Source organism: Galleria mellonella, unplaced genomic scaffold (assembly GCF_026898425.1).
Source record: "Galleria mellonella isolate WM207_F2 unplaced genomic scaffold, CSIRO_AGI_GalMel_v1 utg93, whole genome shotgun sequence".
NCBI classification, from domain to species: Eukaryota; Metazoa; Arthropoda; class Insecta; order Lepidoptera; family Pyralidae; genus Galleria; species Galleria mellonella.
Window position 1 is genome coordinate 5,048,783 of NW_026442176.1, and position 22,498 is coordinate 5,071,280.

The following is a 22,498-nucleotide window of genomic DNA, read 5'->3' on the forward strand; positions in this document are numbered from 1 at the left end:
GGGCACCGGCAGCGAACTTTCCGTATGGCCAGCGTCGGTCTCTGGAGTACGTACGTGGTTTTACTATACATCATACGAAAATATGGAATAGAATCACACATACATTACACATACACCTAAAAAACGTCCAAAATAGTGCGACAAAGAATTCCTTAACTCATTAGTACCAAGGTAATCTCTTGGCGATAGCATACAACATTGTATCTCTCGCCAGCTGCCGGCAGAAGGGGAAGGATAGCAAATTCGGCGCCGGGCTCAACGTGTTAAACAGTAAGGAAGATTTATAAGTAGTAAATGCTATAGATATTCGAAAAAACTTTACATGTACTTAATCAATAAGTATAAAAATCAGAAAATAATAAATCTATTTCAACTTATAAAATTATACTAATAAAGGTTCTAAATAAAGATATTTATATATACAACTGATCATTTGACTATCATTATTTTGTTCAACTCAACTACCATCGGGGGGAAAGGGATTGTTAGTAATGGAGACTGAGAATCCCATTGCTAGCAATATATCCAACCAGGTCGACCTCTTCCCGGTTCCCCCTGGAAACTATCATGGTTAATTCCTGATGAATTTATCATGATGGGCTAACTGGCCTGTTTTCATTCTCATCTATCACCCTTCACTGGTGCTCCGCCAGCGTATCCCATTAACTCAGGCGGGGTTACCATACCATTTTCACCCATAAAAAAAAACTCATCTACCATTAGCATGTGTGACTGCCAACACTAAAAAATTTATCACCACTATTACTACCAGAAGTTCCACAACCTTCCATATTAGCCATTTAATTCGCAGTTTGAACGCTGAACGGTTAACACTAAGCTCCGAGGAGCAATCTAATAATTTGCCTGAAGATGCCTCGTTTAGAGGTGAAACTCGTATCGCGAAACGTTTTTTTTTTACAACGCAGGGGGCAAACGGGCATGCGGCTCACCTGATGGTAAGTGACTACTGCCGCCCATGATCACCCACAACACCAGCGGCATTGTAGATGTGCTGCCGGCCTTTTAAAACGGAATATGCTCTTTTCTTGAAGGTTAAACTCGCAAACCGTGCGTCAACAAAATGGCGTTCGGAGACTGATAGCTAATATGGAAGGTTGTGACACTTCTGCTAGTAATAGTGGTGGTCAATCTTCGAGTGTTGGCAGTCACACACATACTAATGGTAGCGGAATTAAACAAAATAATTCTGATCAAATAACCAGTGATGTGGACTTCTGTAAGACAATGCCTAGTACGAGGTCTGTCCGGAAAGTTCGTATAAAAGTGTTCTGGAATGCGAGAAAGAGGAGTGGGGAGGCCAGGTAAGCGCAGGACCCCTTCCTTATGTCCCTAACAATGCTTCAGTTCTGGTCTGACCGCCGTGCGGTGCGAACTGGCTTGTCACGCCATCTGTGAAGTTACCTCTTAACGAAACCCCGTCGGCATGGAGCCCGCTTCCGTTGAAGAGCAGCGCGTCGTAATCAAGTTTCTCTCGAAACTCGGCAAGAATGGCCGTGAAATTTTTGCCGATCTCAGAACAGTTTATGGGGATGATGCTGTGAAGGAACCAACCGTCCACAAGTGGCTAAAAAGATTCAGAGAGGGCCGAGAAAGCGTTCAAGATGACCCACGTTCAGGACGTCCTTCCACTTCACATTCCGACGAACACAGGCCAGACAGTTGATGGAAAATTCTACGTCGATGTGCTCAGACGCCTCAAAGCTCGTGTGGCACGAGTTCGTCCAGAATTGGCGCGAGAGGGGCGTTGGATTCTTCACCACGACAATGCCCCTGCCCACACCTCTCTTGTTGTCCGTGAGTTTTTGAGTAAAAATTCCATTACGGTGACCGAACACCCCCTATTCGCCGGATTTGGCCCCGTGTGACTTCTTCTTGTTCCCAAAAACCAAATTGGTACTTCGGGGGCGGCATTTGGGGGACATAAATGAGATAAAAAAAGCTACGACGGGGCAGCTGAGAAACCTACAACCAGAGGACTTTCAAGGAGCCTTCTCACAGTGGAAACGGCGTTGGCACAAGTGCATTATGTCACAGGGGGAGTACTTTGAAGGGGATAAAATTGATTTACCTGAATAATTGTAAAATAAAATTTTTAAAAAACTTTTATACGTACTTTCCGGACAAACCTCGTACAATAAAATACTTATACATACATTTTGTCTACACATACAAAACTATGCATTGATCGTATCGTACACAAAGAAAACGATAACTATCAGATATTAATATATATATATATATATATATATATATATATATATATATATATATATATATATATATATATATATATATATATATATATATATATATATATATATATATATATATGTTAAATAAACAAAAATAAAACATAGATATAATATTTAAAACAGTATTGATAAACGTAGATTATTACGTATTATTGACTAGTAACAGAAGTTATCATTGTAATACGTAGAAGAAATGTATATTTTACGCTAAATACGCAAATGTATTGTTTGAAGCAACGCACCGGCGCATTATTATTAAAATATGGAGATAACTCAAAATTATACTGAGTTTTAATATTATAAATTTAGTATTCCATTGTTTCTGCCTACCCTAATAGGAGAAAGCCGTGACGTATATATATGTATATATAAAACATCGAACTTAGCTACTTTTTTTTTCAAAAACATAAAAAGGCTTTTTAAGGCAGTATTTTTTATGCAACTTAGAATGACAAACAAGCTTACGGCCCATCTGATGGTAAGTGGTAACCCTCGCCGATAGACGTGAACAATACCATGGACATAACAGAGTATACTGTTTAGCCCTCATACGTTGTCATTCCTGAGGACACAGGTGTTATTTTTTGTATCCTGTAAATTCACTGACATATTCCACCCTTCAAACCGAAATACAGCCATGCAAACACAACTGCTCCACGGTTGAAACACGAATGAGACAGAAATGCTCTAGCAAACGACTTTTGTACAAAGTCTCCCTCTGGTAAAATATAAATTGAATTAATTATTACATTATTTATAAACTCTTGATAGCAATGATAGTTCAATGACGAGGTCAATGATTTATCTGCATCAATTACATCGATGTACATAGTCACTGTAACTGAATCTAGCTGTGACAACTAGAAATGCATTAAATTTGAGTTTAATAAATGCTTGTTTAATGTTTCATTTATTTATACACAGGTTTTTTTACAAAACATTTCAAGTTCTGCAGAATTTAGATTCTGTTTCAAGCAACCTTTGAAATGTTATTGTTAAAAGTTTCGTTAGCGCACTTTATATTTTAATGCAATAACTAACGGTTTAACTTACGTGTAATTAAGTAGATCGAAAAAGCTCGACTAATTTCGGGATCAGTTCGTTATCCTTGGTCATGAGCGACTGTGACGCGAGCACGAGCCTGCCACGTAAATTAAAGCGGTGGTTGTTACATTAAAAATCTTTGAAAAGGTTGCAACAAATATAAATATTATTAACATATCAGTAAGTTATTTATATAGATACTAAAAAAGTATATAGTCGAATATAGGACCTACTTTTTCAAAGTTGGTTAAAAATTGAAACCTAATACTACATAATACACATGTTTACTTGACTACCTCTGTCCCATTCGTGTTTCAACCGTAAAGCAGTTGTGTTCGCATGGCTGTGTTTCGGTTTGAAGGGTGGGATATGGCGTGAATTTACAGGATACAGAGGAATAACATCCGAGTCCTCAGGAATGGCAACGCATGGGGGGTATCATGGGCGAAACAGTATACTCTGTTATGTCCACGGTACTGCTCATGTCTATAGGCGACGGTTACCACTTTCCATCAGGTGGGCCGTCAGCTTGTTTGCCATTCATTCAAAAGTACTTTTGACTGATTTTGCTAGTCAATAATACTTATGACTGGTTAAGAGTTTTAACTGCAACATATACACTCAAAATACCTCAACTAGTGTAAGCGGATCAGTTTTTCATAACGGCGACTACGTAGTCGACGACCCTCTGGTCCTGCAGGATCTTCAGGTGCTCCGCGTTGGGTAGCTGCAGCGTCTTGACGGGCTTGCCGGCGTTGAGCCGCCGGCCGCGGCCGCCGCGCCAGTACTGGCAGGCGGCGAGCGAGCGCTGGTTAACGGTGCCGTCGCCGTCGCCCATCGCCAGCGTCGGGTACCCGTCCAGCCAGGTGCCCGGCTTGTATACCAACCTGTCCGTGCATAGAAATATATTTTATTTTGTTTTGTTTGAAGAAACAAACAGTACAATTAGACAAAAAAAAAAAAACTACCGGTTTAATTTACGCAATGAAAATAGAAACCGTAAAATTGTGTTTGCATGGCTGCGTTTTGGTTTCGAAGGGTGGGATATGGCGTGAATTTACCGGGTACAGAGGAATAACACCTGAGTCCTCAGGAATGGCAACGCATGGGGGGTATCATGGGCGAAACAGTATACTCTGTTATGTCCATGGTACTGCTCATGTCTATAGGCGACGGTTACCACTTTCCATCAGGTGGGCCGCGAGCTTGTTTGCCATTCTAAGTTGTATAAAAAAAAATGTATACACAGAGTAGAACATGTTCGAGTTGTACAAATGTATGTTACCTCTCCACAGTGGATATATTGGAGCCGTAGAGGCAGTGCACCTCGACGCCGGGCGCTGTGAAGTCGCTCTTGTACTTCTGCGTGTCCTTGAACATCTCCCACGCGTCCGGCAGATCCATATCGCTGCAGTCAATAATAATAAATAAATAAATAATGAATTATCAATACTAATAACACCAGTATGACAATGTAAGTTACTGAAATAAGGGCACGTTGGTCGTTTACGTTTAAATGTACAATAGGAGGGAAGGGGATTGTTAGTAAAGGGGCTTAAGAGATTCACTGCAAGCAATATACTCTATTCGTTTTTAATAGATAATATTGGAATGGTGACCCCGCCCGTGCTAACGGTATACGACGGCCGGAGCCCTAGTGATTTACTTGAAATAAGACATGGTTTCCAGAAAAAACCGCGAAGAGGTCGACCTGATAGGATGTATTGTTAGCAATGGGGCTACTAATCCCCATTATTAATAATGCCTTCCTGTCGACCTCCACGCAGTTCCCCCTGAAAACAATCACACTTAATTCCTGTGGAATTTTGTCACGATAGGCCGACTGACTTGCTTTCATACTTATCTATCATCCTTCACTAGCGCCTCGCCATCTACTAATCCATTTTGACCTATTAAAAAAACAGGATACTTTATATACGGACGCTCGCGGGCAAATCCGTGAGAATTAACTAATGAAGCGGTAGAAAACTTACGCGAACCACTTCTGGAAGTCGTTGATTGTGTAGTTATACTTGTCGGTCTGCACCAGCACCTCGGTGGGCTTCCACAGCAGCGGCGACGGCATCAGCCACGCGAGCGACGGGCACGTGATCTCCTGCGTGCGCATTATGCTCTCGCGCAGCATCAGCGAGCCGAGGTCGTCGCCTGCGCAGGTTATACAGGGTGTAATACAGGTCAATTTTAAAATTTCGCGTTATTGAGACATTTTAAATACATTATCGGAAAAAAATTGGAAAAATTGTCATAAGTATTTTTCCAAAGGTTGACTGAACAGAATGCTACTAGCATTAAGACCGCCTTTTGTACCTTATTTTTTTTTTGTCAGTAAAGTTATTTAAATAAATAAATATCACAAAGGAAGACTTTGTACAAAAGTCGTTTGCTTGGCTACCTCTGTCCCATTCGTGTTTCTACTATGAAGCAGTTGTGTTCGGATGGCTGTGTTTCAGTTTAAAGGGTGGGATATGGCAGTGAATTTATAGGGTACAGAGGAATTATACCCGAGTCCTCAGGAATGGCAACGCATGGGGGGTATCATGGGCGAAACAGTATACTCTGTTATGTCTATGCTACTGCTCATGTCTATAGGCGACGGATACCACTCTCCATCAGGTGGGCCGTCAGCTAGTTTGCCATTCTAAGTTAAATAAAAAAAAATACAATCGAATTAAGAATCTACTTTTTTTTGAAGTCCATTAAAAATTATTATAAATTAAGTTTATAATGATATATAAAACAGTACTTTCGCTTAAACTATTAAATTAAAATACTACATTAAGAGGCAAGTTTAAAGAAATGACACGCCAGAGTCGGCCCCTATACCATCCATCCATACAAAACAACTTGTGCATTGCTTAATCTCTCTACCGGTCGATACAAGCAACCCGGTGTCGAAACAACATAATTACATGTGTATACCAATAATAATATCCGATTCCACGTTTTGAAAACATCATTTCTTTTGTTCTGTGTGTAAAAATTATCAGAGGTTCAAAAATATTTTTAATGCATGATAATGGTATGGTAACCTCGCCTGCGCTAACGGGATACGCTGGCGGAGCACCAGTGAAGGGTGATAGATGAGAACGAAAACAGGCCAGTTAGCCCATCATGATGAATTAATAAGGAGTTAATCATAACAGTTTCCAAGGGGGACCGCGTGGAGGACGACCTGGTTGGGTTTATTGCTAGCAATGGGGCTCTTGGTCTCAATTATTAACAATCCCGGTGGTTGTGTTAAACCGCTACAACACGTTGGTAGGGGGAGCATTTGTCAGTAATGTGGATTACCAGCTCCATTGCTAGCAACTATACCCTGTCAGGTCGACCTCCTCGCGGTTCCCCTTGGAAACTATCATGGTTAATTCCTGATGAATTCATCATGATGGGCTAACTGGCCTGTTTTCATTCTCATCTATCACCCTTCACTGGTGCTCCATTAGCGTATACCGGTAGCGCAGGCGGGCTTACCATACCATTTTCACCCATCAAAAAAAAAAGTACATTTAAAAAAAAAAAGGATGATTTAAAAGTGCTTGTAAACAAATATATTTGAATAAAAAGGATTTAAATTTGAATTCCCGTCACTGATAAAACTTAAAACATATGTCTAAAAACTAATTTAAATTGAAATAATTTTCTTATTATATACGTCATTATATATATATATATATATATATATATATATATATATATATATATATATATATATATATATATATATATATATATATATATATATATATATATATATATATATATATATAGATAGATAATTTATTTGCATTACTTACTTACAACACACAAATTACTTGAATGATTAAAAAAATACACAAAGCTAAATACATTTAAAGCAAATTTACGTTTGCGCGTGTGCCATAGCAATACAAAATGGTCACAACTCAGTTATTGTTGTTATTATTATTGTTAACACTTATCTATATTGTTTACAATACTTGATATTGGCTGTTTTTAACAGAAATTTATATCTATTATTGGTCTTCTATTATATATCTCTTATCTGATGTCATTACGAATTCGTAACAATAATAAGCATGTCTATTTGTGTCCGCGACCAAATGTACGTCTTCCATTACATTGTTCCGTTATAACGTATTAAATAATAAATTCGTCACGATGAGCCGACTAGCCAGAGGGGTTACCATGAAATATTTTCCAAAATATCAGTGCCGAACGAAATATACGTTTGATGTTAAAATTACATAGTATATCATCATCGTCCTATCCTTATCCCAATTATTATTTGGGGTCGGCGTAATATGATTTCATCCATATTACTAAATGATATTACCAGAGGGAGACTTTGTACAAAAGTCGATTGCTTGGGTACCTCTGTCTCATTCGTGTTTCAACCGTGAAGCAGTTGTGTTTGCATGGCTGTGTTTCGGTTTGAAGGGTGGGATATGGCGTGAATTTACTGGGTACGGAAGAATAACATCTGAGTCCTCAGGAATGACAACGCATGGGGGGTATCATGGGCGAAACAGTATACTCTGTTACGTCCATGGTACTGCTCATGTCTATAGGCGACGGTTACCACTTTCCATCAGGTGGGCCGTCAGCTTGTTTGCCATAAAAAAAAAGGATTTGGCTTATAATTTTACGACCGGCCGCCTGTCTAACGTCAACCCTCTTTGGGAAAAGTTAAAAAGTAAATAAATATAATTAATCTATGGCATTTTGACTTTAGACACATGCATGATGCATTATTTTCAACGACCAAGATGTGTCACAAAGACTACACCTATACCAAAGCCTACTAAACGATAAGCGCTTGTGTAGACAAAGGATTTTTTGTTCCTAGTGGTTTCATTCCTCATTTTAACCACGGACTTGCACGGACTCATGTGCGTTATCTAGTGCAATAGATAATCTAATCATAGTATATACAGTATAAAAATATTAAAATATCGTTCCTTTGGACTTTTATAAAAGAATTTATGACGAATGAAATGTTAAGCTCGATTTATTGAGCCTATTTCGGTGTGAACAAAAACACGAAATTGAGTCTGAAAATTAGGAACTTTATTTTATGGTAAATTCCCTAATTTATCCTCGTCTATCACCTTTCACTGGTGGCCTATCGAACACCGATAGCACAGGCGGAGTTACCATTCCATTATCTTCAATGCCTCTAAGGTTGCGGGTGCCCATATGAGCCCTATGCTCGTTTGCCCACTGCCTTATAAAAAAAAATTATCACCTGTTAAGATAAGAATATTTACTTACCTATGGCAAAAACTTTAACAGCCTTCATAGAGCCACCCCAGGGTGTGGCGAGGGACAGCAGCCGCCTGATGTACCGGTCCTTCCAGGACTGCGGCTGCAACCGCAGAAAGTGCAGCGCCATCGAGCCGCCCATGCTGTGCACCAGCAGCGTCACCGCGGACTTGTTATTCATCGCGTACGTCTCTTCCACTAGCGATTTTAACTTAACAAAGAACTCCGCATTCTCATCTGTGGAAAACATTCACTTGTTACTTCATTTTTTTAACTCACTTAAAGATTGTGATTATGACAGGATCAGTTACTTTGATCTAAAAAACTAAACTACTAAACCGATTTTGATAAAATTTCAACTAAACAACTGAAAAAATACAACTGAACTAAGAACTTCCTTTTTAAACTCGATTGAACATGCTCATTTGCCCCTTGTGATATTAAAAAAAAAATAAAAAAGAAACAAATGTGAGGCATATAGAATGTAGTTATAGAATATATAAATTATTTATGAAGAAATAAATAAAAACAATTTACTAATATAATAAAACCGGATTAGCTTGTTTGTCTGAACGCGATAATACTAGAAGTACTAGTTGGATTTAAAAATAATGCGGTTGATAGCCGCCAGCGTATACTGACAGCACAGGTGGGTTAGCATTCCATTATCATTCATAAAAAATATATAAAAAACACCTAGGTCAATACAAACAAACGGGGGGGAAAGGGATTGTTAGTAATAGAGACTGAGAATCCCATTGCTAGCAATATACCCAACCAGGTCGACCTCCTCGCGGTTCTCCTTGGAAACTATCATGGTTAATTCCTGATGAATTTATCATGATGGGCTAACTGGCCTGTTTTCATTCTCATCTATCACCCTTTACTGGTGCTTCGCCAGCGTATCCCATTAGCGCAGGCAGGGTTACTATACCATTTTCACCCATTGAAAAAAAAATACAAACAAACGATTTATAATTTATAATGAAGTTAATAGTTATGCCTTACTTGAATTTGTTTTAATTAACATCAAAGTAATATCAGGCAATTGTGATATTTAATTAAACATACACTGTTAAACCTGCCTAACATGAAATGATTTCCGAAATTTCGGAGCCAAACGAAACACAAATTTGATGTTAAAATTAGATACATAATACATGCCCCATTTGGAAATATTAAAAATGTTAAAATATCGTTCCTTTGCACTTTTACGATAGGATGTATGACGAACGAAATGTTAAACTCCATTTATTGGTCCGATTTTGGTATAAACAAAAACACGAAATTGAGTCCGAAAATTCGGAATTTCATTTCATGGTAGACCCGCTGGAAACTTGTTTAAGAACAAGATTATTTTGTCTACAAACATTCATCATTGTATCAATGCTCTATAACAATCAGAACTATTCCGTAACATCAATATCCCCATACAATACCATACAATGGCAGTATTCGCAAATACAAACATGAAATAGAGGTAACATTTTTTATACAACCTTTAATCGATATTTTATTTTTGCTCCAGTTATATAATAAATTACTTCATCATCATCATCATATCAGCCTTTAACTGTCCACTGCTGGACATAGGCCTCCCCCTAGGGGAGTTTTGCCAGTTGTTGCCATGCTTGGCAGGCGAATTGGCAATTGCGGTTAGACTTTGGAGATATTTTAAGAGGGACGCTGCTGCTCATCCCTAACCCTCCCTTAGTCGCCTCTTACAACACCTATGGGAAAGGAAAGGATGGCCTATTCTATGCCAGGACATAGACAGCGAATAAAATATTTATGTTATTCTCATATTTAGTAATCTTTTGTAAGTGAAAAAAAGGTGTGTTTTGTAAAAAAAAAAAAATAATATGAAGGATATAAATAATTCTTATGTACAGATACCATTGAGCTACAATTATAAAATAAATATATATATACATATAAGATTGCTCTCAGCAATAAGACCGCCTTACTGTACTTATACAATTGTATCATTATATTTATTAATTGTCTTGTTTATTTTCTATATTGTATAATGCAAATAAAATATACTTATTCATTCATATATATATACTTACTTGGTGCCTTTCTAAAGTCATATGGTGCTCCTCTAATGGAAACATTTCGCACATAACCAATCTTCACTAAAGCATCAGCTATCTTGTTAAAGTAGGCCCCTGAGGACTGGTGCGATGGGTCTATCCACTCCACTGGTTCTGGGCTACCCCATCCAGGGATTCTTATTTCGACACCTGGAGGGTTTCTAGTGACTCTTGTGACATTATCATACTCGAGTCTCGTGTTGTCAACCCAACAGTCGATGACTATGGGAACCAGCAGTTCCAGATTCAACCAGACATTGAAAAAGTCTGATGTTTTGGTACAGATGTAATGCACAACTGATGTTCTGTTCAACTTTGCTTCCAGACGACTGCCTCCATCTCCAGGTACTGGACAATGGATAAATAGTTAACATAAAATGAATTTGTAATATTATTATAAGTAATACAATAAAAAAATATATATACATTTAAACTACTTTATTATGATAATGTAAGTGATTTATATGTCAAGTAAGCTGATATAAACAATTACAATATATAACTTATGATAATTATAATTAAAAGTAGCTTTTACTTCACTATAGTTGTTAATCAACATTGAAACTTGACTTTTTATAAAAATACAAAGAGGGTTTAGTCCTAAAAATAACTTTGTATATGTCTGAATATTATTAATGAAAACAAAAGTAACCTTTCTTAACAATTTAAAATTTGCAAAGTTTATGTTAAATTTAGTAAATAATCAGTTTGATATGCTTTTTTTATTAAAATAACAATACAGAAACTAAATAAACTAAATAGATATTTATAATAAAAATAATAAGTTAAATATATTTAAGTGTTTTTATATTAATTCTGAAATAAAAAAATAAACAATACAATGTAACAATAATTCTAAAGTTATGAAGTAGATATGAGTATTTCCATATAGCATAAACTTATAAATAGAAAAATTAAAACTAACAGTATAAAAAGAAAAATTAACAGCTATTCCAGCAATGTATTGGTGGCCAGGTATTGGTATTGTATAGATTTTAGTTTAACTAAATTAAATTACCATTCACTGAGGCATTTCAGCATGATTAGCAGAAATCTTAATACAACTTTCACATTTACAATATTATTTACATAACTTGTAATGTAAATATAATATAATTACCATTAAAACAAAAATATGTATATTACCATATTATTCTATCACACTTTGGCTTATAATAAATGTACTTCTCTCTTTTTTAAAGGAAATGAGTAGGTGAAGTATTATAACTAACTGTTATTTAAGTACCAAGTCGTTTGCTAAAACATTTCTAGTTCTAGAATGTTGCACGTTGGTTTAAAATGTAAACAAGGACGTTATTAAATACCAATCATAACAGAAATACTTACTTAATATTACTGGTGACAGTCCAAAAGAATTCCGTGCAAGCAGTCCGTAAGTAAATAGAAATCCTAAAAATAATTTTGTACCATCCATGTTACGCTAGACTGTACCAAACAAGTATAAAACTATAAACACATTTAAACCGGTTGCCAGTTGAAAGAGCAATAGACGCGAAAACAAATTAATAGTTAGGTACAGATTTCACGTAATTTACAGTTGATCGTCGTATTCATACTACTTTTTTATAGGTTCCTACGAGTGGCGCGGGGTGACGTTTAGAATCGTATGACGAGCGGTTTTCTGTGCTTTTACTTCGTTTAAGATATAAGACGTTGATACTGTTGGGAGTAAACATACAATTGATAACACCGTATTGTTTTTAATAAATGAAAAATTTTAATTGTTTTGAATACTTGACGACAAGATAATATAATAAACAAAAATAATACAGTATTAAATAATACCTACACATCCACTGTCACTGTCAACGTCAACGTCAAAAGCTTAAAGTGATTTTGCATTTCGTTCTTCGTTTTTATTGTATGTGTATAGTAAGTAATTAGTGTACATTAATTTCAAACTACTACAATAAATTATTATTTGCTTATTTATTTATTTATACGTTAGTAACTACTAGTAATGCTGTTTTTATTGTCAATTATTTTTATCAATCCTTATTAAAAGTTGTCAATTTCTATTAATATTAAACCCTTAAAAATTGCATTGTTTGCAAATTGCACCTCATTAAAAAATATGTACCTAAGCATAATTCAATTCCGAAATTTTTATACCTACGATATATAGGTACAAAAGAAATAAAAAGAAGTATTCTGAAGAATTAAACGACAGACATATAATAATAACACTATATATAAAATTGACACTAGGATAAATGTTCGTAGTTAATACATGAATTGAATTTCTAATTTTATAGTTTTGTATTAAATAGGAAAAATAAAATGTTTACTTTTTAATGAATTAGACCGTGCAATATTTATAGAACTATTATTCTTTTTAGTCTAAAAATATTCACTTCAGAACATACCATACAGCTGGCGCGCAAGCGCGAATATTTGAAAAAAAAAGTTCTAAAATGGGGTTTGTCCTTCCATAGTTGTTTGTAGTATTTTTTATCTATTTTTAATAAATTTAAGTAGTATTTTAATAAATATAAAGATAAAATGTTAATCATACGATGTAAGGGATCAAAAAGAAGCGAATTTCGCTTTCTTCTTAGGAATTGAAATGTTTCAGCAGGTATACACTGTGCATAAAATCGATATAATATTTGAGGAGATTACTTACAATTATTTGGTTACAGGGTCGTGTTATAATCATTTGGTTGTCCTGGTTTATTGGCGGTATAAGCGGTGTTGTTATTTTGTTAATTATTATATGTTACTGTCGCCTAATGCCGCGCCATCAGAAATCGTTCGGTAAGTTCTGATTAACCTATAAAGATATTAGTAATTAATTTATTTTTTGTAATACATACGAAATCGTTGCTTATATATTGTAGTTCAATATGCTATCAATGGGCATCCCTTACGTATGCGATACTAATCCTAAATAATGAATGAATTGAGGTTATTTCAGTGTTTTCATTTTCAGATGAACAGTATCTCAAAGAAAACTATGCAGTTAAGGAGAACCATGCTTATACGAGTCAAGAGAATTATAGAATAAAACATGCCGAGGTAGGGTTTATTAATGTATATTGGTGTATGTACCTAACCCAAATGGGTTGGGGGAAAGGGTTTGTTAGTAATGGAGACTGAGAATCCCATTGCTAGCAATATACCCAACCAAGTCGACCTCCTCGCTATTCCTCTATCTAACTAACTATCATGGTTAATTCCTGATGAATTCATCATGATGGGCTAACTGGCCTGTTTTCATTCTCATCTATCACCCTTCACTGGTACTCCGCCAGCGTATCCCTTTAGCGCAGGCGGGGTAACCATACCATTTTCACCCATAAAAAAAAGCAAAAGGGTTTAGGCATGCTTTTTAAACCGTAATAATAATTATTCCTTTTCCGTTTCACCTCTTGATTTTTTTATACTACAATAATATTAAACAAGCTTAAGACTTGTCTGATGTTGTCATATTGTTAATAACGTCGGGTAATGATGCTATTAAATGTACAATTGTTTTTTTTTTCCTCTGCCTTTCTGAATATGGTCCGGTGCATATATCGGCGCGTCATCGATAACTATCCTCACCTGATGATTGGGCTTTAATTTGTTTCACTATATTTTATTAGTTGTGTTTTTATATACATGAAAATAAAAAAATTAAATTGATATAAAAATAACAAATAACTAAAAATCTCATTCTAAGTAATAGAATATTAGGCTAATGTGAAAATAAACATGTTGCAGTCGGGTGGTGGTCGCGCGGTGCGGCCCGCGAGTTACGCGGGCGGCGCGGGCAGCGGGGCGGGCGGCGGGGCGGGCGGCGGGGCGGCGGCCGAGCGGCGAGCGCACTGCTACGTGAACCGCGTGCCCGAGCCGCGTCCATCGCCCGCGCAGTACTCCTCCAGCACTGGTCAGTAGACATGTTCCATTCCATGCCCTATTCGTGGACAGGGACCGAGGTGTTCAAGCAGCGCCAGGGACTTCAAACACTAAAGAGGACGCCGAGGTTTAATAACAGCGTCATAGGATAAATAATGTACAAATTAAACAAACAAAAATCGAGTCATATTTAACGTTATTGAAGTGAACAATACGAATTCCCAATAACCTTTTGTCGTTAGGAAAGAGGATGTCGTTAAAAACTTGGCCAGTGGAGTTAGGTAGGTAGGCTAAGGCCGGTCCTGCCTACCATCAGTACTCCATCAAAGAGAAAGGCACCAAACCCTTAGAAACTGCATGACTTAATCCTTCTTTCACCTTTTCGGACGACCAAACAGGGCGAGAGCTCCCACATCATAGATTTATCATTTATACGCACGAACCGCTTTTCGTCGTATTTTCGCATGCGAATGGCCAAGAACTCTTTCCCTGTTTTTGTTCATAGATACTATGCTCCAGCAAATGTCGTAATTTGCTGTCCAAATTTCCTGTGTACTTATTAGGTTATAGTATATACATATACTCCCTACCGCCTTATGATATCAATTCCCAGAAGAAACTCCGATATAAAAAGTTACATTAAATAATTATGAATTAAATGGATAATTGTAATAACCAAATATATTAGGAAGATGTTTTGCTATAATCAGTGTTGGACGAAATCGAGGGCGCTGCGAATATGGACGCGCTGAAGACCCGTTCGCTGCCCGCCTTCCTGAGACCGAAGCCGCGCCCGCTCTCCACAGAGGATGATTTACACCAGCTATACGCTAAGGTTAGGAAATAGAACTGCGAGTATTGAGATTAATTAATGTTGAATTCGTCACGATGGGCCAACTGAACTGCTTCATCTTCACCTATCGTTCCTTTCTGGTGCTGGTAAGTGGTAACTATTGCTATATAAGAAAGAATGAAAGAAACTTTACACATAACTTTATACATGAACAGTACAATAAAGATCGCAGAATACGAGTACACTGGGATGCTCATTGTGTCCTTCATGCGTCTATTCTTATGATCCCATGCCTTGTGATTTTACTGCTGTATCCTACCCCTCGAACAGAAATATATCAGCATATCTTCTGTTGAAACGTAAGTAGAATAGAGCAAGCACGCAGATGACTTCTAGTCTCCCTCTGATATAGTATTTCCAGAAAAATTATCTCCGCTATGTTTTGGAGCATTTATAAAAAAATACCTTCCTACAATTCGACCCAATAGGATTCAAACTCATATCCCTCTACTATCCAAACTGAGTGTGATTTTAGTTACATCACAGGAGTTATCAGTTGGCAAACTTTTAACTCCTTTTTTCAAACGTGAGTTGTGGGTTTATATTTTTCTCTTACAATGTGCAGGTGAACTTGAGCAAGAAATACAAGAACCGCATGCGGAGCGAGCACGCAGCGATCATCGCGTTGAGCAAGTCCCACAGCCAGTTCTTCGACGCGGACGCGGTCATCGTGTACGACCAGAGGACTGCGCTCTGAATACTGGTGATAAAGCCTAGAGTGACCGTTTACTTGGCACTGAAGTATTTAGAGCCGACCTTAGATTACCTGGCGTAGGAGGGCAAATTTTAGATGTTGAAAATTGATTTGGGATGCGGGGCTGTTTATTTTGGTAAGCTTGTTGGTATAGAGTACATAGGTATCGAAAACATACGAAATGCACACAACGCAATCGTCGAGGTCTGAGCCGCACTGACGCTCTTGGGTGTACCCCACAATCTACCAGTAAGAATCGACATTTCTTTACTCCTCTCGCAGGTTTGGAGTGCTATATGCAATCGTTCCTGCACGCATCCGATGAAACTGTTAAGACCATTTGCGACCAAGTACAGATCGAAAAAACAACAATGCGGTCCAAATATGGCCCTAGGCCTATGAGGAAACGTTATAAAATATGCTGACCATTGTAATGCTAGCTCGCAAACGTATCCACACTTCGGTCATCTCTTCTATCTTATAAAATGCCGGCAGTGCTCGTGCCCTCTGTGTTATAAAAAAAAAATGCGCGTCTGTAGGATAGAGCAGCTTAATATACAGAAACATTGGGATTCGGTTCTGAGGCGCTATTTCTCTACATTTAGCTCTCTAGCTAATATTTTAATTTGATAGTTTCACGAAATAACAATTTTATGGGCCATCATATCCTAATAACTCTAACTCAAATTTTTGACGCAAAGGATTTTGCTGTAATATCAAATTTTAATTTTGTAGATAGGTTTAGAAAATCGGCGCCTGAGAATCGATTCCACTGTGCTCTTGGATACCTATCTGTAGAAGAAGAATAGATACGTAGATTATATCGTCATAGTCGTAGAATACTGACGGATCTGACAAAGATTACATATAAAGATCCGTCAGTATTCTACGACTATGACGACATAGATAGAGCATCGAGTCTGAAAAAAATGGGTCAATTTTAATTGTCAAATTAGCTGACAGGTGTTTTTTATCTGTCTTCTATATACTTACGCTTACAATGTATCTTGACGTGTATATATTTAATAAATAAAATGAGTGTATATGTACTAAAAAGATGCAAAATTTATAAGACAAAATAAATATTAATCATAGGAATCACTCATAATTAAAATAGTTACTATTTTTTTTTTTAATGGGTGAAAATGGATTGGTAACCCCGCCCGCGCTATTGGTATACACCGACGAGGCACCAGTGGAAGATGATAGGTGAGAATGAATGCAGGTCAGTTGGCCCACCATGATGAATTCGACAAGAATTAAACATGATGGTTTCCACGGGGAACCGCGTGGAGGTCAACCTGAGAGGGTATATTGCCAGTAATGGGGTTATTAGACCCCATTACTAACAATCCCTTTCCCCCCACTCATAACTATTTATCACGCAAAATTGTATGAAACAGTTGACCCACTTTTCTCGAAGCATTTGTATGGAAACACTCTATCTATATAATCTAAGGGTAGACAGTATATTTGAACTTCTTCATGTGACAGCATTGAGGGTATTGCACAATCTACTTTAAATGCAATGATTAACGAAATGATATTAATAAGAGAAGAGAATCAGATATCATAAAATGTATTTCAGTCATTAAACTGCTCATTTCCATTAATTGTAAGAAACCGTACGATTGTAATATATTATTGTAAGGTTTCTTTTATTCGTTCCTGTTTAAAATCTAAAACTTCTCCAACTCCTGCCAGGAATGAAAATAGGATTAAATCAACTTTCTATACCCTCTCTAGCAGAGTGGGGAAACTATTTGCCCCTTAATTATCCATTTAAACATACATTATAGCTACGAATCCATTAATATAATAGTAGAAATCGTACTTTAAAACCTACCATAGATAAGTCCTTTCTCCTCTACATATCAGTATTATCGAGTGAACATATTCGTGAGACATAAAATAATACATATAAGTATCATTTTGCGATAGCAAAAGTCAAATAGGTATCTAGTAAGTATAAATAATGCGCACAGTTAGTTGTACACTCTGGTCAAAGAATAGACAATACCCAGAAGGAAAACTCTTTTGACGTGCCGACAAATGTGTAAGGGTTACCATAAGGGAGCTAAGTAAATTATAAATAATCAAAATTGTTTCCTACAAAAAAAAAAAAAAAACTATTGTGACTAAATCAAATATTTTAATCTTTGATTTTGAAAATTGGTTTAGAACTGACGGAGTTATGAAGTAACAAACAAAAAAATACGACCGGTCTGGGGAACCGGTTTGAAGTCAGTTTAAAAAAGGAGATTTTTTATTATAATTCAAATAAAGTCTATTTTTTAAAAAGCGATACTGATATCGATCGGTATCTATATATCGGTATTGTCTATTCCGTGTTCTAATTGTACGAACGGTTATCTAATTCGATCCAACCCTAAACTTAATTGATACGTTAAATTTCGGTGTTATAGAAAAAAAAAAATGTTGTCCATTTTCATAAAGAATTTATACTATAATTACTTGTATAAAATTGGCGAAATTGTGATTTTGAATCATGTGATATACGTTAACGAAATTGTGGCCTAATTTAAAAAAAAAATAATATATATAAACGTTTGACTGCGTGTGTGTATAGTCGCGTGCAAAAGTGCGTGAGTTATTTAAATTGATACATTTTAATAGGCCTTTAAGGAAAGCGAAAAGTAAAGTGTCTAAAGACAAGTATTTATATTTCTTAATATTAGTCTCAGCGAAGTGAAATAACGTTTATTTCTTATATTCTTTATTGGAAGAGATCAATTCAGGAGCACCATTTTTTATCTTTAGATATTAAAACTTAAAATTTCAATCTTAAGATTGATTTTACAACACAATCATTATTCTAATACATAGTTTGTATAAATGCAGTCAGAACTAGGAACAAAAATTCTTGGAAGATTCTGGTAAGATAATACTAATCTTTTTAATGCATTCCATGTGAATTATGAACAATAAAGATTTTACAATACAGTAATACTTTTGCAAAATAAAAACAAAGAAAAAATAAAGTTAAATTTAAAATTTTTGAGATTGTCTAAGGCGGTAGATTTACTGAAAATAATATTTAATGGACTTCGGAATCGACCTTACTACCTGTCTACTGTTGCGAGTGCCTGCATTCGAGAACAGTACATTGGGCGTTTTTGTCATTAGTGATAAATTATTTTACTTCGCTGAAACTAAAGCTTTAAAGCTTATTATTTGACTACAGACTATTTGTATGATACTACTTAAAACGCTAAAGGTACATTTAGCAATGCCTAACAAACTGGTACTTACAATGACATACTTGTTAAAAAATGTGTAATTAAAATATAGGCTTCGTCGCTTTTTTTAAATTTTCCAAACTCTAATCCAAACAAATATATAATAATAAAAATAATTCAATCATAAAAAACATAAAATCTCTCATGTTTATTTATTTTAGCTATTGAACTGTTTTGTCTCTTTCTTTTACCATAAATTTCCAATTTGAAAGAAAGTAACATAACAGTGTTATAGTTAAAATAAATTTGTAGAAGGTTTTAGTTTTTATGAATAAAGGGGTAAATCAATAAAATGGCTAAAAGTATATCATGGGGGTCTACCCCATACTTAGCGTTTATATACATTCTTTTAATTTTGTCAAGATGGCGATTTTTTTCGAAGAAGTCTTTTGATTTAGCGTGTTCTGGGTTGTGATATAAATTGCCTGGTTTCTCGAGTATTATCCTCGTTTGAGGATAAAGCAGCTGGTGTGATTGTATTGTAATAAAAAAAAATTATTACAATATCAAACACTTTTCTACACGTCTAGACTCATTTTTGTTGCGCTGTATAAAATTGTATAATAGATAGATAGATGTTTATAACAATATAGTAAATGTCGTAGTTTAAAATTGTTGTTGAATTTGTAGGCAATCACTTGTTTCAGTAATGTCCCATACTTTGGAGTTCCAACTTTTGAGACTGCAGATTTTGTACTTTTTATACAGCTGCGCCTAGACTTTCCAAGAAGTAGCGTCAACAGGAACGCTATCAAATTAGATAGAAAGACCTAAAATGACCACTATAGGTGATATCTAACTGGATCGATGAAAGATCAGGGATTGTAATTCATCTATTTGATAGTTTCTATGAGAATCTGTAAATTATTCTGGGCTTGTTCATTAATATATGGTAAACGACTGATGAGTCTAATTACATAGTTGTTAGAAGAAACTCCTGGGCAAATCAACTCCTATGGTTTTGCAGATTCTTGTAGTGTCCGTCGAACGTTGAAACGTGTTGACTGTTATCGTCAATTGTTCTAGTGTTTCACATTCTGTAATCGAATCCTATCAAATGGCGAAATCGTTTTTTTTTTTTTAATTATCCAACTGATTCAAAGATCAAAAACAGTTATTCGCATTAAATTTTTAAATAAAGGCAGAGACATCTATTCCGGTATAGATTGTGAATATGGCATGGCCCTCCAAAATCCGAAGAACTAAAAATGTATGAGTGAAAATATTTAAAAGATATCGACCAAGGACTATAACACTCCTTTGGCTGGACCGTTACTGATAACGTATCTTCACAAACAGAGCATCACATCTGTATATAGTCACACACATTGAAGTAAAAAGTTCGAGGAACGAGGAATCTAAGAAAAAAACTATTTCCCCGATTGATTGGACTTTTGATTGAACACTATGTAACAGCCTATAACGTGTTTCAACCGTGAAGCAGTTGTGTTCGCATGGCTGTGTTTCGGTTTGAAGGGTGGGATATGACGTGAATTTACTGGGTATGGAGAAATAACATCTGAGTCCTCAGGAATGGCAACGCATGGGGAGTATCATGGGCGAAACAGTATACTCTGTTATGTCCATAGTACTGCTCATGTCTATAGGCGACGGTTACCACTTTCCATCAGGTGGGCCGTCAGCTTGTTTGCCATTCTAAGTTGCATAAAAAAATAACGGTCGTAGTGCAATTCCCTATATCATTAGCAAAGTATGGCCTACTGTAAAAGCCCAAAGTTAGCATATACTGGTTTCATTGTACACAATATTTGTAGATTTGTTAATGTTAATAACATTTTTATAACCGAAAAATGACTTTTTTTTAAATTACCTAACCCGACAGACGTCCTCTCCTTTAATGCGACGTCCTTAGGCATTCTGTGGTCCGTGTAATTTTGAATCCTTTAGGTACTGTGTCTTCTGTACTTTGTTGGTATTGGAATCAACTAATAATTTTTTTTGAGCATTTTGTATGTACCTTACCAGAGGGAGACATTGTACAAAATTTATTGGCTTGGACACCTATCCCATTCATGTTTCTACCGTGAAGCAGTTGTTTGTACGGCTGTATTTCAGTTTAAAGGATGAGATATGGCAGTAAATTTACAGGGTACAGAGAAAAAACACCCTCAGGAATGACAACACATGGGGGGTATCATAGGCGAAATAGTATACTTTATTACGTCCATGGTACTGCTCATGTCTATAGGCGACGATTACCACTTTCCAGCAGGTGGACCGTCAGCTTGTTTGCTCTTGTTTGCTATTCTAAGTTGCTTAAAAAAAACTTTTATGTACCTGCTAAAAAAGCTTATGTAGCCTCGTTTGTGAACTTTATGTCGTGGAATCGTGATGATTTATAATTAAAGCATTCAACTAAAAGACATAACGAAAACAAAAGATTTATATATATATATAATCTTCCAATTGTCAGTTATGGTCGAAAATGCACAATGCATACTGGCCTATTGTCCAGTTGCACAGCCAAAATCACGAACATAAATAAAAAGCCAGCACTGTTTGTATCACTCTGTATATTCTAGGTAGTTGGTAGACATTACAGTTAGGAGAAGGTGCGGAAGCTGGCCAGTGTGGGGTAGGTCTTGAGCCGCAGCAGCTCCAGCTCGGTCTGCAGCAGCACGATGCTGCTGTGGTTCGCCTGTACCTCGCGCACCAGTTGACTGCGCATCACCAAGGTCTCCATCCTGATACAAGCCCAACGTTAAGAAGTTACAACACTGTAAGAATGGAAAACAAGAAGAGAGCCATAAGCATACAAAATGTGATGTTCATGGTGCTTTTGATGGCAGTAGGCGATCATTAGCATTTTCTATTAGATGCCATGATATTTGCTATTCCAAATTTTATGTAATTTGGAATTGCATTGGATTACCACTCTCCATTACATGAACCCGACAGTTTATTTGCCACAACATTCTAAGCATGAAACAACATTATCAAAACGAACCAATTATTTCCTACCGCTGGACTTATCACACTCTTGCACTATGCTGGGTATGAAAATGATTAAAATGATGAATGATTTTACCTTAGTATTGAGGTAATAATTAGCAAAAATACAATACAAAACAAAAAGATTTAAATTCCTATTATAAAAATTAAATTTTACTTTGCGAAATATAATAGTTCCTTTA

General features: G+C 36.2%; 3 protein-coding genes across 5 annotated transcripts in view; 1 reads left to right on the forward strand and 2 right to left on the reverse strand.

Annotated features, from left to right (window-relative positions):
- Window positions 1-2,323: 2,323 nt before the first annotated feature.
- Window positions 2,324-12,500, reverse strand: LOC113510437 (phospholipase A2 group XV-like). 2 transcript variants are annotated; one of them, XM_052902669.1, is made up of 7 exons: window positions 12,023-12,500; window positions 10,652-11,023; window positions 8,589-8,816; window positions 5,312-5,483; window positions 4,603-4,725; window positions 3,948-4,204; window positions 2,325-3,414 (listed from the first exon to the last, which is right to left on the reverse strand). In XM_052902669.1, exons 1-6 carry the CDS (start codon window positions 12,108-12,110, stop codon window positions 3,967-3,969), a joined length of 1,221 nt encoding a protein of 406 aa, XP_052758629.1. In that variant the 5' UTR covers window positions 12,111-12,500; the 3' UTR covers window positions 2,325-3,414; window positions 3,948-3,966. The 2 variants fall into 2 exon arrangements, with proteins under 2 accessions (XP_052758628.1, XP_052758629.1); XM_052902668.1 differs by having other exon boundaries at window positions 2,324-4,204; window positions 12,023-12,499.
- Window positions 12,501-13,113: 613 nt separating this feature from the next.
- LOC113510438 (uncharacterized) lies at window positions 13,114-21,155 on the forward strand. 2 transcript variants are annotated; one of them, XM_052902681.1, is made up of 7 exons: window positions 13,114-13,274; window positions 13,339-13,453; window positions 13,629-13,714; window positions 14,402-14,567; window positions 15,247-15,371; window positions 15,955-16,092; window positions 16,366-21,155. In XM_052902681.1, exons 1-6 carry the CDS (start codon window positions 13,263-13,265, stop codon window positions 16,084-16,086), a joined length of 636 nt encoding a protein of 211 aa, XP_052758641.1. In that variant the 5' UTR covers window positions 13,114-13,262; the 3' UTR covers window positions 16,087-16,092; window positions 16,366-21,155. The 2 variants fall into 2 exon arrangements, with proteins under 2 accessions (XP_052758641.1, XP_052758640.1); XM_052902680.1 differs by having other exon boundaries at window positions 15,955-21,155.
- Window positions 21,156-21,860: 705 nt separating this feature from the next.
- Window positions 21,861-22,498, reverse strand: part of LOC113511569 (cilia- and flagella-associated protein 43) — a 31,636-nt gene continuing 30,998 nt past the window's right edge. The window contains exon 31 of the mRNA XM_052902683.1: window positions 21,861-22,048. Coding sequence (XP_052758643.1) covers window positions 21,907-22,048 — 142 coding nt within the window. The 3' untranslated portion in view covers window positions 21,861-21,906. The remainder of the gene's footprint in view (window positions 22,049-22,498) is intronic.